Raw genomic sequence first — 17191 nt, 5'->3', positions numbered from 1 at the left:
GGGAAGTCAGAGTCCCTGAATGAACTGTGGCTTGGAAAAATGAGTGGAGGAACCAGCCTAGAGCCAGTGTAGCCCCAAGTCCACCCCTGAGCCTGGTCCACAAGAATCGGGTTCTGCTCTGTGAGGAACCATGGAATGCAAGCTGGGCTAGCATTCAGCCAGATGAGGGATGCCTGTGCCAGAGGCTTGGGCTCATGGGGAATATGTGGGATAGGGAGGGGACCCTGGGGCAGGTTTTGCATGGGGTGGACCTACTGGAAGGATATGAAGAACACACATGCTGACAGAGATACAAAGTCCCTGACCCCCTCTTCCAGCACAGTACTCACACCTGGAAAATGGCCATCGGTCCCCACAGCCTTCCTCTCTGAAGGAAAGGGGTCTGGCAGCCACTACCTGTAACTCACTTTTCTCTGTAAGGACACTCCATCTCCCATCTCCTGCATACAGAGCTCCCTGCGAGGACCCACCCAAGCCCTTCTCTGCTGCTCTCCATCCAGGGCTGGGTGACTCATCCCTGCTCTGCCTGGTGCCCTTCCTCCCACTGGTCTCCAGCAGCTTCTCTGGACACCACCCCCTATCCCCTGCTTCAGCAGTAGGCCCAGCTCTAATCAGGGATGAAGGCTGCAGAGGATAACCTCCTATTCTGTCCTTCTGCCTTCCCACTCCTACTCTGAGGACAGGGGGGAGACAGATGAAGGAAGAAGAGCTGGGAAAGAGGTATAATGGGGAGGTAGAAGAAATGGAATGGGGGCACCCAGGAAAGTGAGACAAGACAGGATAGGCTGCTACTGGACACGGAGATAAAGACAAACACTCCCTGGGGGTCAGGGCCACCATGGATGATGATCCCTAAAGGTCTAGCAAGCACCAGACAGCTTCCTCAGTAGCCTTCTGGGCAATGAGCCCCAGACAGCCCACAGGCCACTGGGTTCCCCATGCCCTGCACTAGCTAACTGCTGTCCAAATCGCCTGCTTCCCTTCAGTGCCTGGAACCTGAGCTTGGCGCTGGACTATCCTGGCAAGTCCTCTTTGCCCCCACCATCACTGCTTGGCCTCTGCAGCCTCAACCTCCTTTCAAGTCTCCAGGTTTCCAAGTCAGTTGGTTCCCCTGAAGCCAGGGAGTTTTCTGAACCCTGGAATTGAATGGCACTGCCAAGCTTGAAAGCTGCTTCCCCTGGCTTCGGGATCAAATCCAACTGTCCTGCCTCCCTTCTTCCTCAGCCTCAGTGTGCACACCTGCCCCATCCAGGAACTCCTCACAGACCTCCAGAATCTGCCTCTCCCCTCTCCCATCCCCAGTCTGTCTGTCAGGCACTGGTCTCAGCCCAAGGCTGTCCCAGCACTCCTTAGAGGCTGTCCTTGTCCCTCCACCAGGCCTGTAGGCTCTGGAGAGGAGGGCCCAGGTTTCATCCCCCCCCAAATCCCCAACACAATAGCTGGCAGAGTAGGTAGATAGCAAACGAAGAGGTTTGCTAAATGAATAAAAACTGAGACAGGGAAAGAAAAAAGAGAGAGAGGAAAAGAGGTAAGTAGAGTCATCAGAGACACAGGCAGCTACCAGACAGGGAGAAAAGGACAGAAACAGGGTCGGAAAAGGGAAACCCAGAGCCAGGCCAGAGGCAGACAAAGAATCAGGAAGGGAGGCCATGGCAGAGCCAGAGCTGCACCAGGGGCAGGAGCTGCCAGGAGACAGCTGAGCAGACATAATTGGATCAGAGACAACTCTGCTCCTGCAGTGAGGGGGTGTGACTCACACGCAGAGTAATGCCAGACACAGAAACACACACAGCCTCACACTTGGCACATACATGCATTCAGTGTGGAATGACCCAAACGTCTCAGGAGCCTTCTTGGGATTGGGGAACCTTGTACCTGCTTGTCGGGGAGCTCACAGTTCACTTGTCTGAAGACTGTGTCATACACAGTCACCCACAATCCAGTTCTGTACACAGGAGCCCAGCTGTAGACCCCTCCACCCCCAACGCATTGCCCTGTGCTCAGAACAGAGCCACCCTCTGGCATCTTCTTTAGTTGTTTGCTTCTGTTTTGCTTGGCTCCCTGTCAGAACATGATCCTCATAACAACAGGGTCTGCTAAGTGTGAGTTGATGCCAAATCCCTGACTAACACAATGCTTGGCATATAGTATACACTCCTTACATGTATGGACTCTTGTGATACCTGCCCCAGGACAGAAAGATTCTAGAGATGTGGCATGTGCCTGTTTTACAGGAGCCCAGGCTGAAAGGCAGGAAGGCAGTTGTATGCTAAAGCCCAGAGAGGGCCAGTGAGATGGCTCAGCAGGTTAAGGTACCAAGACCGAGGATCTGAGTTCAACCTCTGGGATCTGCATGGTGGAAGGAGAGAACCAACTTCAGCAAGCTGTCCACTGACCTCCATACCCCTTGCCTTGTGCGTGCAAATGTGCACACACATGTGCAAAATATAATAAATAAATAAAGCCCTAGAGAACAGCTCCAGCTACCCTGAACCACTGGCCCTAGGCTCCATTTAATGGCAGGTGACAAAAGACTCTCCATCCCCATTAGGTACCTACGGCATCTACACCAACCTAAGAATGTTAGGAAAGGACATAAAGGACACAGAGGGTTGGGGACGCGGCCAACCTAACACCTACTCTGAGCTGTGTCCCTCCACCTGTAGTCAGAGGATAATCTTCTGCCCAGGTAAGGGGTCTGGGCCATGATCCGGTTCTATTCCCATCTATGCTTGTTGGCAACCTGGCACCCAGGCCTGTGGGAATACTCTAGAGGGGTCCAGCCTAGCTCCCAGACCTCCAGAGAGCTGAGTCTTCAGGGTCAGGGTACCCAGAGCTCTGGCTCCAGGTGGTCCAGCCAGGCATGGAGGCACAAGGGAAGAAAGAGAACCCAGCTGTCTCCAGGACCCACTCCTTTCTCTCATCTCCTGAAACTTTAAACACTCTCGGCTGGAAACTGAGCTGAGACTCTTTAAAGTTTAAAAGCTGGAGCCTGGGGAACTGGGTGTGGGGGCTAAGTCAGCCTAGGAGCAGAGGGCTCCCCTACCTCCCTGCAGGGACACAGCCTGGAGGCACACCACCCACTGTCAGGACAGGCCCACAAGAGGCTATGCATCCACCATCTTCCACCCTGGCCTACTCAGCAAGTCACAGTTTGCACTCTGTCATCTCTCCGAATCTTTCTGGACTGATCCCAAGCTGCATTGCCCACACCCCCTGCTTCCGTATACACTCAGTACCATTGCCCAGAAAGATGTAGCAGCTGCAGCAGCCTCCCCTCACAGCAAAACCCTGATGCGATAAGACCCTAGTTCCAGACAGCCAAAGGCCTGACCTACCTCTCTAACCAGGGCATCTCTCCCAACACCCTGTCCCATCTCCCCTGTTCAAACCTTTATTCTTGTCTGTGTACAATCCTCCCAACGTCACACTCCTACTCTCTTTCCTCTCAATTGCAAAGCCACCACCTAGGCGTTGTACTCTAGGAAGCCTTCCCTGAACCCGAAGACTGGCCAGCTCAATAGCTGCTCTGGGTTCCACTGGGATGCCCTTGATTCCCTGCTGCCCCCTGCTTCCAGCATGGGCCCAGGTAGAGGCTATTCAGTGGTGTCCACTGACTGACTGAAGACAGCATGCTGACACTTCTATAACAGATGAGGAAGTGGAAGCAGCTGCCCAGGCCACTCAGCAAAGATTTTGGATCCTGTGTTTTTTCTTGTGGAGCTTCAAGCAGGCACCTCAGCCAGAAAGGCATCCTCAACATCTCCTGCCACCGCTGACCATCCCCCTTTTCAGTGCTGTGAACTCCCTGGAGAGTTCTCTGGGACTCTGTTCCCCAGGACAGCTCTGGAAGCACCTTCTTCCAGGTGTCCCATGTCAGGTCAGGCTAGAGCCAAGGCAGGAATCCTCAGAGCTCCCCCTGGATGCAGAGTGCCCACCTAGAGACCTCTCGGCTGACATAGACCACCAAGGCCTTAGCTGACCATCCTTACCCCATGCCCTGCAGTGAACTCTCATCACCTTCCCTGGGCCTAAGGTTAGGACCAAAACTACAAACCACCTGTCCAGAGACATCCTGCAGAGATGAGCAAACAGATCCTAGGAACCAAAGGCCAAGCCAGGACCCCGAGCTCCCCAGCTCCAGATCCTAAAACCCTATCAGTTCCAACTCTTGCCATCACAGATGAAATGACCCCTCAGATCACATAGTATGAAGTGGACTTTTACCCAGTTGGGTCCCCTCCCAGGTATCCTCTCTCAGTGACACAGCACAGAGAGACCCAAGGACAGATGTGAGTCTCCATGGGGGTTCTGTAGACAGAAAGGCCTGATAGGACTGAGAGCCAGGCCAAGGGGCAGCGAGAAGGCACTGTTGTGTGTGACCTGGAGGGGGGGGGGAGGGGGGACAGGTTCTGATCCAGTTGCAGCCACTTCTAACTATTCGGTCTTGCGCAGAGAACTCCTGTTCTGAGTTACTGTTTTTCCACACATGCCCCATTGGATCGATGAGTCCAACCCTAGCAGACAATGGCAGATTCAGTAGGACCAAAAAAAGAGAAAGAAAGAAAGAAAGAAAGAAAGAAAGAAAGAAAGAAGGAAGGAAGGAAGGAAGGAAGGAAGGAAGGAAGGAAGGAAGGAAGAAAAGGCAGTAGCTCTGGCCTTATGCGCCCAACCTGTCTTTCCCAGGACAGCTTTGAGTCTCAGATTCTTAAGGGTAAGAAGTTCCTCAGAAATCCCTGGGTGAGCCCACATGTCACAGGAGAATGTGTGCTCATGAGATGGGGACCTCCAGATACTGTCTTGAGACTGTCCCCAGGTGCCTGTGGCATGGGACAGGTGGACAGTGAGCCAGGGCCAGGAGGGGAAAATGAGAGCTTTCTCCAAAGGAGAGGGTTGGACTACAGGACCAGAAGTCAGCAGACAGGTCCCCATCACCCAGTTTCCTGCAACAAGAGGCTCTCAGCCATTCACCCTCAAGAACTCTCTCACACCTGCTCTAACTCCCAGCCCCCAGAGCCTCTGAGGCCAGTCTGCTCTTGTTACAGGTACTGGTTCCTATTAGGCTCACCCCGTCTCTGTGCTTGCTCACAAACCTGAGCCCTGTACAGTGGGCCTGGACCCTCTTAGGATTGTCTCCCCTCTCTCCAATAAGGTCTGAAAGTGTTAGGAAGAATCCAGGTGTCCTCCTCCTCTCCTTCCTGATGCAGTGGGCAGCAGAAGCCCTGAGCACTGGCATCCTGAGCACAACTGCCAGGGCTGCCCTTCATCTCTCACCCATGGCCCAGCCACTGAGTTCAGAGGTCCTTCAAGTCAGGAAGGTCCAATGGCAGATGACCAGACAGCCCAGAGAGTGGAAGGGATGTGCCTTGGTCCCATACAGCAAAAGGATACCAGAACTCGATAGTTCCCTGAATGACCCAGAAATGTTTTATCTCTCACAGTGAGGGGAAGCAGGTGCAGGCTTTGGGAAACCTGCATTTGGGTTCTAAGCAGTCCTCTGCCTTGTCTGTGGGTTCCATGTTCAGCATCTGCCCCTGGCACCAGGCCTAGACTTGCAGGCAGCACTGTCTGCCTTCTGTCCACTATCCAGAGCCCAGTACAGGCCTGAAGCCAGGCCAGGCCAGAGGCCAGGAGGGAGGAAAAGAGTAGGGTAGCCTCCATCAACCCCTTTCCTCTGTCCTGGCTCTGATTGCTGGGTCCAGAGCCATGGTGGCTTCCAGGGACCTTTGGACACAGAGATGGGGAGAGGAGAAGGATAAAAATCAATCAAGTAAATAGAGAGACACCATCCCCCTACACACACAACCACAGATCATAGGGCATGCCCTGATGCAGGGGAGGGGACAGATCTCAACAAAAAAAAAAAAAAAACTGAGATGAGTCCAGCCTCCTTAAGTGACCCAGTGATTCCTGGGACTCTGGCTTCTACCTGGCCTTGGCAAGAGTCACTCACCCCTCTGGGCCTCAGCTTTGTCATCCATCAAACAAGAATAGGATGATGAGAACATAATGTCCTTCAGATCTTCAAAGAGTTATTGATGGGGTTAAAGGTCAGTGTTGCCTAAGGATGCAAGTTCATCGCTCTGGAGCACGGTGGCCTGGGTTGCACCCCTGCCTCAGTTGTAGGCCCCTTTCTTTTGGTCTGTTTCTTTCTTAGTAACATAGAGACAAACTGATGACTCCCCAGGACTGGCCTGAGGCTAAATCAGATAACAAGAGAAAATGCTTGGCCAAGAACAGGGTGCTTATCAAAAACAGGATTAACTGTGTGGCAACTGGAAGTCCTGGAATCTAGGGACAGGAACTTGGAAACTTCTGCTCATCTCCCAGTGTTCCATCTGCTGTGCTGGGAGAACTAGGCAGGGAGGCTTAGCCATAACTAAGGTGTCAGTCTCCCTGGGCCTAGGTTCTGCTCCGTCCTCTGCTGTGGGAAATGGGTCTGAGGCAGTATGGGAGAAGAGTTAGAGATTAGAGAAGTGAAGAGGTGAGACTTGAGGACTAACCCATCAAGACTCTAAGCTCTTCTTGGGACTTAACCATGTGATCATGTGCTGGCCCCTGTTCTTTCCTCAGATCCAACCTGAGCCCCACTGTAGAAGGATGGGATTATAAAGCAGATCATACAAAAGGTCTGTCTGGTACCTAAGCCTCTGTTCAGCAGGTGAAGCACTGGAACATGTATGTTGGAGAAAACATAAGTCCTTCCCAGAAAGCCATAACACCACAGCCTTTTCAAATATTCATGCTCAAGTCTGATCTAGCCACAGGGGTCTGTTTGAGGCAGCGTGGTCCCTATATCTGCCAACTCCAGTCCTAGGCAAGGCTGAGTTTATTCATTAACCAAGCCAGATGGAGAAGGCAGCTCCGCCCTGTTGACAAAAGGTAGGAGTACCTACATACCCCCATACACACACACACACACACACACACACACACACACACACACACACACACACTCCCTCCCTAGAGAGCCAGCCCTGCAGGGAAGCCATACTTCCCAGCCCCTCCATAACTGCTGGTTTTAAGCCTCCCTCAGTCACAGTCCAGCACTTTTCACTTTGTCCCTATGTCTGTCTTTCCCCAACATCACTGCCCTGGATACTGTGGGAGAAGCCTGCATGCAGGCAGCAATGTGCTGGAACTATTCACTGCCCTTTCCTTCTTGTCCCCCAGGCTCAGACCTAGGCTAGGCCCTGGAGAAGCCCTAGCCCAGGGTCTTTAGGCCTGGGCAGGGAAGGAGGTATACACAGAAACCCAGAGAAAGTCAGTTGGCTAGGGCATACAGAGACAGTCACAGAGGGCAAAGGGACAGCAGGAAGAGCAAGCCAGTCCTGTGGGGACAGGGGATAAGACTGTAAATAATTAAAGTGAGGCAGAAGAGCATAGGGCCTGAGGAAAAGGCCAGCACTTCAGGTTCTGGTGTGAGGCCGGGAGTCACAGATCAGGCCCTAGGCAGGAGGGATCCTGTTAAGCCCAGTGCCCTGGCCTATAAGAACAGGAATGCAGCAGAAGGGTGCAAAGGAATGGTCTTTCAGGAACCCTCTAAAGGGAAGTTCACACCCTGAAATGTGGTACTCACAACAAAACCACATGTGTGAGGGACAGCTACTGGGGCCCTCAGACCAGGATCTCTGCCCTGTCATGACAGAGAAGAGAATCATGGGACTGGGAGGAGGGGGCATGGCAGTGAGGGGCTGAATACACAACTGTTTTCCTAACTGTTTTTACTTGACCCCAATCCCTTGCCTCCCCTAGCTCACTTCCCTGTGTGACTCAGTGTAAGGGGGCCTTAGGAGCTGCCAACCATAGTCCTAAAGGCCTGCTGGAGACTCAGAGCCTGGTGGAGCAACTGGGCAGGGACAGGGAGGACTGCAGAGATCAAGCAGGAAGGAATCTCATCCTTGGCACCCAAGAGTGCAGAAAGTAGAGCAGAAAACCCATCTCAGGCTAGAAAACGCAGGGTAAAGGAGCAAAGGGGCCATTCTCCTGGTTAGTGAATCAAGCTGGGGGTCCAAGCTATTTTGTAAGAGATATCCCTGAGAGAAACTATTTCCTTAAGTGGGCCTGGCCACCACCCATCTCCCAGGCAGGCACGCCTGGGTTAGAACCAGATAAGTCATATCTGCAAGCCCTTTCTGGGCCTCAGTTAGCCCATGTGTGTAATGGGGGACCATGCCTCTTTCTGGTTTATAGTAGGAGACTCTGGGCCCAGATGCACCCTCCGTGGTCCCTGGTCTGAGTCAGGCCAAGAAGACTACTGAGAGAGTGTTAGGAAGCAGTGGAGGCTGCAGGTAACATAGGGCAACCCTACCTTGATCTTGTGCAGAGTCCTATCCATCTCCACAGCCTGCACCCACACAGCCACGCCGGCCTTGCTGTAGGTCAGGTTCCAGCCCACCTCGGCCTCACACTCTGACCGGAAGCTGCGAAAGTCCTGGTCATCGGGCACCTGGACACTTTCGCGACCCAAAGCGGGCCGAGGCCCTTGGGATTCCGTTGAAGCAGCTGGCTTCTCCATAGGGAGCGTGGGGAGGCCCGGGGCCCTGGTCCTAGTCCGACTCTCCTGGGTCCTCCGCGGAGGCTCCGACAACGTCGACGCGGCTGCAGATGCTGACGCCACCTTCCTGGGACCTGCAAGACCGGTTTGGGGACCAGAGTCAGTGCGCTGGGGGTGCGGGTGGGGCTACCCGGGGTCCCGGGCCAGCGGACAGCTCGAGTAAGGCAGGTGCTGGCCACGGGCGACTGTAGATCTGCACAGGACAGTCACTAGGGCCACCCTCCCACAAGGAGCTACCTTACACTTCCCTGGAGCGGCAGCGGGGTTGCTTCGTAGAGGGTGCAGGAGCCCGCGGGAGCGGGGCAGGACCCCGGGGATCGCAGGTGCGGGTCTGGCACGGAGTCCCCGCGCAGTGCTGGCCGGACTCGCTCAACTAACTCGGCAGCGAGCCGCGCGGGGCCACGGTGGGGGCGGGGCGTGGTGGCCGAGTCTCACCTGTGCGGGCTTCTCTGCCGGGGCCCGCCGGGGCCGGGGTGCGAGCTCCTCCGCCGCCGCCGCTGCTGCCCGGGCGACCGGGGGCCGCGCGGGGGCCCTAGGGGGAGGAGCAGTGGGTCCCGCCGCTGGCCCCGCCCCGCCCCGCGCCCCGCGCGCCCCCTCCTGCCCTCCTGCCTCCCGCTAGGCTCGGGGCTCCGGGGCTCCGCTCTCCTCGCTCGGTATTTTCCAGGCTGCGGAGGTAAGAGCTGCGGGAGCACCGAGCCCCGCCCCGCCCCGCCCCGCCGGGTCCTAGCGCCCGCCCCCGTGAGCCCCGGGGAAAGGGGCAAGGTCCGGGAGGGGCTGCAGACCAGCTGAGGACCCATAAGGACCCATGAGCAGTAGCCTATGCAGCGAAGTAGCAAAGTAACATGGGCTCTCAGAGTAAGAACAAGGAGCGGAGCAGAGAGGGAATCTGGAAGTTAACTGTGAGCTGCTTCTTCCCTCCCCGCTCCCACCCTTGCAGGTACACGCTTCTGCAACAGCCTGTACACACACACACACACACACACACACACACACACACACACTTCAGAGATTCAAAGTGGACACACACACCCATGGCAACGGAGAGACTAACTAGTAGGACTAAGAATGGCAGCCCCTCAGTAAATTAGAGATGGCCATAGCTTGCAACCCCCAACAACCAAGAGCAGTATAAGCCTCCACACACCCAACTCAATTCCCAGTAGGGTGTGCAACCCCAGCCGGAAGTTGATCCAACTTAAAAGGCTCAAGGTTCACAGGCTGGCCAGAATTTGGCAAAATTTCCACATCAGTCTCACTCTGGCCTGAGAAATAGGACCTGAAACCAAGCCCCTCCTACAGCCCGTTTAGCAGTTTTTAAGATCCACCCCTTTAGCTGTCATCCCATAGACTATACCAGCTCTCAAAAGCACAGGGCCCCAGAACCCTGAAGCTCTCCTATCCCTTCCCCTGCAGAATAGGTGGCCCAGAGCCCCACTATAGACTGGGGTAAGGTCTGGCCACTAACTTCTCTGCCCACTCCTCCATCCTCGGAGCCTGGGGCCCTGTGTGCCCTTGTGCCAGCTCTGCCCCATCTACACTATATGAACTGAAGCCAGGGGCTCAATTTTTCTAGGGCCAGGCCAGTAGGAGTGTGACAGTCTGTTCCTGTCACTGGTCCTGGGCCACAGAAGAGCAGGGAAGGCCTTTGATGTGCTTGCTCCCCTGGATAAGCTGTTAATGTGCTAACCATTGACCTAGTGCTGGAGTGAGCTAATGGCTGCCCCCACCTGAGCCAGACCCTTAAGCTTCTGCCACCCAGGGCTCCTTACTGTGCCCTCTGAACCCCTTCCCTGTGCCCTTGGAAGTTACCTCCTAGCTTCACCAGGCAGAGAAAGCTAAGGAGTCAGCACTGTGGGTTCACAAATAGATGTGCATTTTGTTTCTGTTTTTGTTTGTTTTGTTTTTCCCTGAAGTGCTCAGGGCTCTGGGATGTTTGTAAATAGTGTTTGTTGTTTTTGTTTTTGAACAGGAAGCTGGATGTGGTAGCACAGGCCTATAATCCCAGCTACTAGGGAGACTGAGGGAGGTAGATATAAAGTTCAAGGCTTTCCTGGGCCTACAAATGGAGTTCCAAAACAGTGCAGGTAATAAAAGACCTTGCCTCAAATGAAAATAAATTTAAAAAAAAAAATCAGGGCTGAGGCTCTAACTTGGTGGTAGAGCCCTAGGTTTAACTGTTAGTACCACAAATGAAATTAATCAGGGGCAAGCAGGTCTCCATCAGACCTATGCAATGACCTCAGATACCCAGGCCTCCCATCTGCAGCGTGGGAGGTAGTGTCAGCTAATCACACAAACACACCCTTCTAAACCCACTCTTTAGAAGTGTCTTGGAATGAGTAGGTGGCATTGGGGGCTGGCTTTGGGCTTGGGAGGCCTCAGGAACTGTGTCTGAACCTCCTCTGCCCAAGTCCACCCTCCTCAAGCCTCAGTGTGTTTGTGGTACCAGCACTCCCAGGCTGTTGGGAGGCCCAAAGGGGACTCCAGCAAAGCCAAAGCCTGTTTTGTGACCTGGGTCCTCAGGGACTGACCATGAGGTAGAGATACAGTAGCAGCTTCCTGGTGGCTTTTTTGGGGCCCTGGTAACATCTTCTGGGCAGATAGCAAGCAGCAAGGTGCTAAACCTCTCATGCCCACCTTCCAGTCTGGGGTGGTATGGAGATAAGGCTGGGGTGAGAGCAGGTGATGGCTGTGAGAGCAAACTTACAAAAGGACCTCCCCAGCCCGACAGTGCCAGCCTGAGGTGAATATAGCCAACTAGTAAGGGACAGATGAGAGAGGCCAAGCTGTCACTCATATAACCTAGGTTAAGAGCAAATCTTTTGTGTCTTGAGGGTCTATAATAACAGGTGACCTGCTGGTGGATGAGCAGAAAAATGTCACTTCATCTTACTGGTTAATTTGCCCATGCATGCCCACCCACCCACCACAGAAATTTAATTGTCCATGGCTGCGAGGCTCTTGACAGCCTCTTGAACATTCAGCATATCCCTAGGCAGAAAGGACAAAAGGGGAAAGCCAAGGAGATAAGGAACAAGCCTGGCAGAAGAGTCTGGACATGATGACCCAGTCACCCTGCTCCCCCTAGCCTGGGTTCAAGTCTTAACAGTACCATAGTACCATATCCTAGATGTGTGACTAGAAGCAGATCGAGTGTGTTTCCTCATGTGGAACATTAACCCCTGAGAATTACTAAGTGAAGGCTTGTATATGTCTTTCACCCCTAGATAAATAACCAAAAATACAACTGGAGGATGGGTAGAGCAGAGAAGAACACATTGTCCAAAACTGTGGTTCTGATAAAACAAACAACAGATTAAGGAAACATCCATGATGTGGTTAGATTCTGATGCAAGATTAAACAGTGCAAAAGTTGGCAAAGCAAGGCGCCTGCTGTGCCCAGAGTGATAGCCCTCTACAGAGGGTGGGTAAGTCACCTCTGTAAGTTACATATTAGAGGCTGACCTGGCTCCTTTATGGCTCCCAGCCATAAAGCTTGGCACTGAGCAGGTGCCATGGGAGCAGAATGACAATTGTTTATATGAGAGAGTAATCAGCAAACAGAGAGGCTCAGGGAATGTGAGGACTCAAGGCCCAGGGCAAACCTGGGCCTCACATGCACCCTCATAAAGAGGGCAAGTGTTTAAGGGGACCCTCAGCACCTCAGCAGTGTGGTTCCTGGAATGGGGAGAAGCAGAGGTCACCAAGGTGTATGCCAGACAGCTGTTGGTGGCAGGGGCCATGCAAATCCTGCAGGAGCTACCCCTTTACCTGTTTCCCAATGCCTTCAGCCCCTGTACTAGTTCTAAAGACACTCAGACCGATATCATCTGGACCCACCCTGACCAAGACCCAGAGAGCAGGGGCCATTGGAAATAAAAACCCAGAAGCTGGGTATGGTGGAGTATGTTTGCAATCCTAGCACTTTCAAGGCAGAGGCAGGAGGTCCAAGAGGAATTCAAAGTCATCCTCACCTACATGGTAGTTTGAAGCTAGCCTAGGCTACTCAAAACAATGAGGAAAAGAAAGCGACCCAGTTCTCACTCCTAGTCTGAAATTGCCCCACTCTGGTTACATGCCGTTCTTTCTACTTGTGGGGACCTTGACAACTTAAAGTTATTACTTTAACAACTATCCCCCACACAAACACAATGCCTGCCACTCTGCTTTTGTTTTTGTGGACATGGTCTAACTCTGTAGTCCAGCACGCTGGTTTAGAACTTGAGGCAGTCCTGCCTCAGCCCCCAAAATGACAGGGTTACAGACACGAATCACCCACACTCAGTCAGCCTTGACTTGAGTAGGTACCCACCCCTACTCACCATCTAGCCAGCCAGACAGATGGAAGCCTTTGGATGATAAATTACCCCCCACGGGCCCCTTTTCCCCACCTTTCTCCTGGGGTAACCCTGTCTGCCACTAAGGGTGGAGTAAAGGCTGAGGAGTTGTCTAGGGCAACATGACAGTGCCCTGAGACCACTGTTCTAGAAGATTAGACAGACACTTGTGTGATGTCACCAGGAAATGGAATAGAGAGGTAGTTCCACACCTAGGCCCTCAGGTCAGAATACTTTCATGCCTCCAAAGTGGGCTTGGCCTTGAGAGGACCCTGTCCTATTACAGTGACAACAGGAATTGTATCCAAGCTCCATGAGATCCGGATCTAAGTGTTTACTCAGGGTGGGTCTCTCATGGCACTGCTGGGCCTCAGTGAGCAAACAGTCAAAACTGCAACACTGCCCGGATGGAGCCACAGCCACCAAGCCAATCACTCAAGGTCACCCACATCCTCATTCATGACAATACTATCACAGCCATATACTGTCACTTGCTGTCCCAGAGCTATGTAGTGAGGCTCTATCTCAAGAAAACACACACACACACCAAATAGTTTTTACAAAGTCCCAAATATTTGCTAGATCTGAAAAGCTTACATTTAAGGAACTGACTGTACTTACATTGTCCAACCCTGCAGTGCCACAGCGATTTACACTGACTTCAGGCACCTACCATGTGGTTAAATATACACACTGCATCCAAGTAACAGTGGTGCAAATGGCTCTGCACATCCTACTCATGTGAGAAGACACCAGGCCAGGTTAGGTCTTTAGACTCATCTTGTCTCAACTCCACAACAACTGGAGACTGATCATTTAGGCAGAAACAGCAAGGAAAATAAAGTCTGTCACCAAGCAGAATCAACAATAGGTGCCTCAACTTGAGGTCCCCTGGAAATGGAAAGTCAGGCTAGGGCCACACTCATAGTATCACCCTGACCACGCCCCAGAGGCCACTCTAGTTCTACATGGTAATGAATGTCCTGCTCAGGACCTTCAGGGTCCATCCAGCTTTGAGATTAAAGAAAAAAAAAAAAAAAAAAAAAAACAAAGGAAGGAGTTAGGTGGGCTGTAAGAAGGGGCCACTGTAGCCAGAGCACCATTATTGCCCACCCTAGCAGAAGGACTAAACAACCTACTCCTAGATACCGCCTCACCACCTAGCCTGAGCACAGACCCCAGGGGAGGGCTTGGAGTCAGCAGATGGATCCGGTGCCTGTAACAGGAAATGCAAGGGCTTCTAGAAGCCTACATCGACCCAGCTATCAATCAAACTGAGTTCCTGCAGACATCAGGATCTTGTTAGCAGGTCTCAGAACAGGGCTGTGGTGGCCATCCAGGCTCTAGGGTCTTCTAGGTGGGAGGGTGGGGGAAGCACTTCCTTAGTTCTGTTAGAGTAGTCTTGCCGCACCTCTTATCGACTATTCTCTTATCTCATGAGAGTCCCCAAAGACTGAGACAGGACAGCCAAAGGAGGACCTTCGGACTTAGTCACTGTGAAGGAGTCCTTCATTGAGGGGCTAGGCATCTCTCTCTCCGCAGAGGCTGGGGATGCCCTGGGCAGCAGAAGCCTAAAGCCTGGAAGGGCAGTACCCAAAATTAAGAACACAAGAACTAGAGGATAGACTGGGGATGATGGGCAAAGAGACTTGCAGATGGAGTGATGCGTCCAGTTTAGCAGTCCAGAAAAGTGGCTTGGGCAAGGGAGCCAAGCTGTCTGGGTCAAGACCTCAACAGTCAGTGCTAGGATCCAAAACAGTTTACTTGACCTTAGTATGTCTAGACTGTCTTGCCTCTAAGATTGCAGACTGACAAGATTTACATTATTACAGTGGAGGGAGTCTCTGAGCAGGGAGTGCTGAGCTCAGTGTCCTGACCACAGTGAGTTCTCAAAGGTACTTTGGATGATGGCATATTGTCCCCCTACCTTCATCCTCAGTTCCGAGAACTGCCAGTGGCCTGGTTGTGAACCCTTTGGAAAGTTTCCTTCAGTGGCATGACCTCCTTATGTTCACACCGTGCCTGCCAGCAGGGGACAGGGAGCCTGGCTCTTCCTATTCACAGTGTAGAAACAGTACTGATCAGAGGGACTGTTTATCAAGCTGAGTGAAGGGCTGGCGTGGGTGGGCCTCTCCCTGAGCTCTGCTGTGAGAATGAGGTTCTAGACAAAACTTCATTCTGGGACCAGAAATCTAGTCCTCGAACAGCCCTACTGTTATGGGACATTGCTGCCTGGGGGAATCTTCCTATCCCAAGTCTCTGGAGTCCTGGGTCAGCGGGCATCACCATGTCCTCCCTGGGGGAGGCTGCCTCCTTCAGCACCTTCTAAATTTAGGGCTTGGTTCTGTGACTCATTTCTGAATCTGCTTGGATCCCTCCTCCAGGAGTGTGCTCCCACAGTATTTTTATCCTCCACTGCCAGAGTGAAGAACACAGACCCCAGATCCTGCAGGAACCCAGTCTAAGAAGGGCTCCCTACTCCCCCTTGCTTGAGTTGCTCTGGACACCTCTAAACAGGTCCTACACTCCAGCTTCACTTCTGTCTTCCCAAGTTTCTCTTCCCCAACCAGAGCCACTGGTCTAGCTGCTATCCTGGGGGCTCTCTCCCAGGGGAGAAGGGTTGGAACCAAGTCCTGCCCCCTCCCATCTGGCTCCTAGACACAGCCCACTTCTGAAGGCAGGAGGTCTGTTTCTTCACCAGATTCTCTCCCTCTGGCTTTACTGCACTCCCCCCGCCCCCAAATAAGAAGTTTGAACCATTACTTTTAAAGACTTGGACCAAAGTTGAAATTACCATTGGGCCAGGCCTCCACCCAATCTTCAAGCAGGGTGGGCCAGGGCTGTAGTTTCTAATGTCTGGTGGGTGGGTACTGTCTGTCATTCAAAGAAAGCCCAGGAGGCCAAGAATCTAGACTCTGTCCTTCCTGGAGGAAGACCCCTCACTACCCCACACTCTGAAAGAACTGGAATGAGCCCACGGTCTGGTTCCCATGTGACCAAAGCTATTATGTTCAACCTGGAACAAGAATCTCCTTCACTCTGGGCCTCAGGATATGGAGAGAGCATTCACATGCATTGGTGTCAACGCTGAAGACATCTCTTTCCCTGGGCCAGAGGAGAACATGAGAGCCTGGGTCCCCACTTAACTTACACATGTTTTGGCATCTCAGAGGTATGTTGTCAAAGTTTGGAGGAGATGGACAAACCCTGGGGCTGCTGTCTGGCTGTAGCCTGTTTCAACCTGTCTTTCCTGGAAGCAATGATAGCAAGCAGTTATTACTTACCACATGCCTGGTGCCGTTCTTTGTACAGGACGGATTACAACTCATTTAATTTATAGTTAACCCCCAAGATAGTCCAGGATAATGCTTACCACCTCCATTTTAGAGAAAACTGGAGCCATAAAAGGTGGGGGACAGTGATTTACCCACGGTCACAGTATTGACCCTGTGAGGACTAATGAAAACCCAGGACTGACTGCAACTCTGGCTTCCATTGGTTCTAAGAAAGCTCCTTTCAGAGTATATATTAGATACTCCATAAATGTTTGATGAAGATGATTGGTCACTGCCATGTAATGGAAAGATCCACATCCTGGTCCAATTCTGTCCCAACTCCTGTGTGCCCTTAAATGAGTCCTTTTTTAGGGTGGCATATGCCTACGCAACACTCTAGAGGCTGAGAAAGGGAGGATTACTTCCAAGTCTAAAGCCAGTCTGAGCTATACAACAATACACTGTCTCAAAAATGAAATCCAAGCCCAGCAGCGTTGGTGATTGTGGCACACATGCCTTTAATCCCAGCACTTGGGAGCCAGAGGCAGTGAGTTCAAGGCCAGTTTACCTTACATAGTGCATTCCAGGACTGCCAGGGCTATGTAGAGAGATCCTGAAGAAAGAGGAGGGAATGAAGGAAGGAAGGAAGGAAGGAAGGAAGGAAGGAAGGAAGGAAGAACTCAGTCTGCCTAACACACATGGCTCCCTGCCATGGCCTCCTGCTCTTCAGGGTAGGAAGCTCTATCTGGACAGCAAATGCAGAACTGTCTTCCTTCCTTTCTACAAAAGCTCCCTCTGAAGCTGGGTGATGGTGGTGCACACCTTTAATCCCAAAACTTGGGAAGCAGAGGCAGCTGGATCCCTGAGTTCGAGGCTAGCCTGGTTCAGAGAGCGAGTTTCAGGATAGCCAAGGCTACACAGAGAAACCATGTCTAAAAACAAAACAAACAAACGAAAAACCCAAACAAACAAAAACTAAAGTTAAAAAAAATGGAGACATGTAAATAGAAAACAAAGATAAT

The 17191-nt window shown here is 52.4% G+C and overlaps 1 protein-coding gene across 1 annotated transcript in view; it reads right to left on the bottom strand.

The window, feature by feature from the left end:
- Stard10 (StAR related lipid transfer domain containing 10) overlaps positions 1–13007 on the bottom strand; it is a 28616-nt gene extending 15609 nt beyond the window's left edge. The window contains exons 1-3 of the mRNA XM_051192381.1: positions 12880–13007; positions 8993–9089; positions 8312–8631 (exon numbers count right to left, since the gene is read on the bottom strand). Coding sequence (XP_051048338.1) covers positions 8312–8631; positions 8993–9089; positions 12880–12882 — 420 coding nt within the window. The 5' untranslated portion in view covers positions 12883–13007. The remainder of the gene's footprint in view (positions 1–8311; positions 8632–8992; positions 9090–12879) is intronic.
- Between the last annotated feature and the right edge of the window lie 4184 nt (positions 13008–17191).

The sequence above is a fragment of the Phodopus roborovskii genome, unplaced genomic scaffold (assembly GCF_943737965.1).
Source record: "Phodopus roborovskii unplaced genomic scaffold, PHOROB, whole genome shotgun sequence".
NCBI lineage: Eukaryota > Metazoa > Chordata > Mammalia > Rodentia > Cricetidae > Phodopus > Phodopus roborovskii.
The sequence above is the reverse complement of the archived record's forward strand: the minus strand, read 5'-3'. Positions and strand labels throughout refer to the sequence as shown.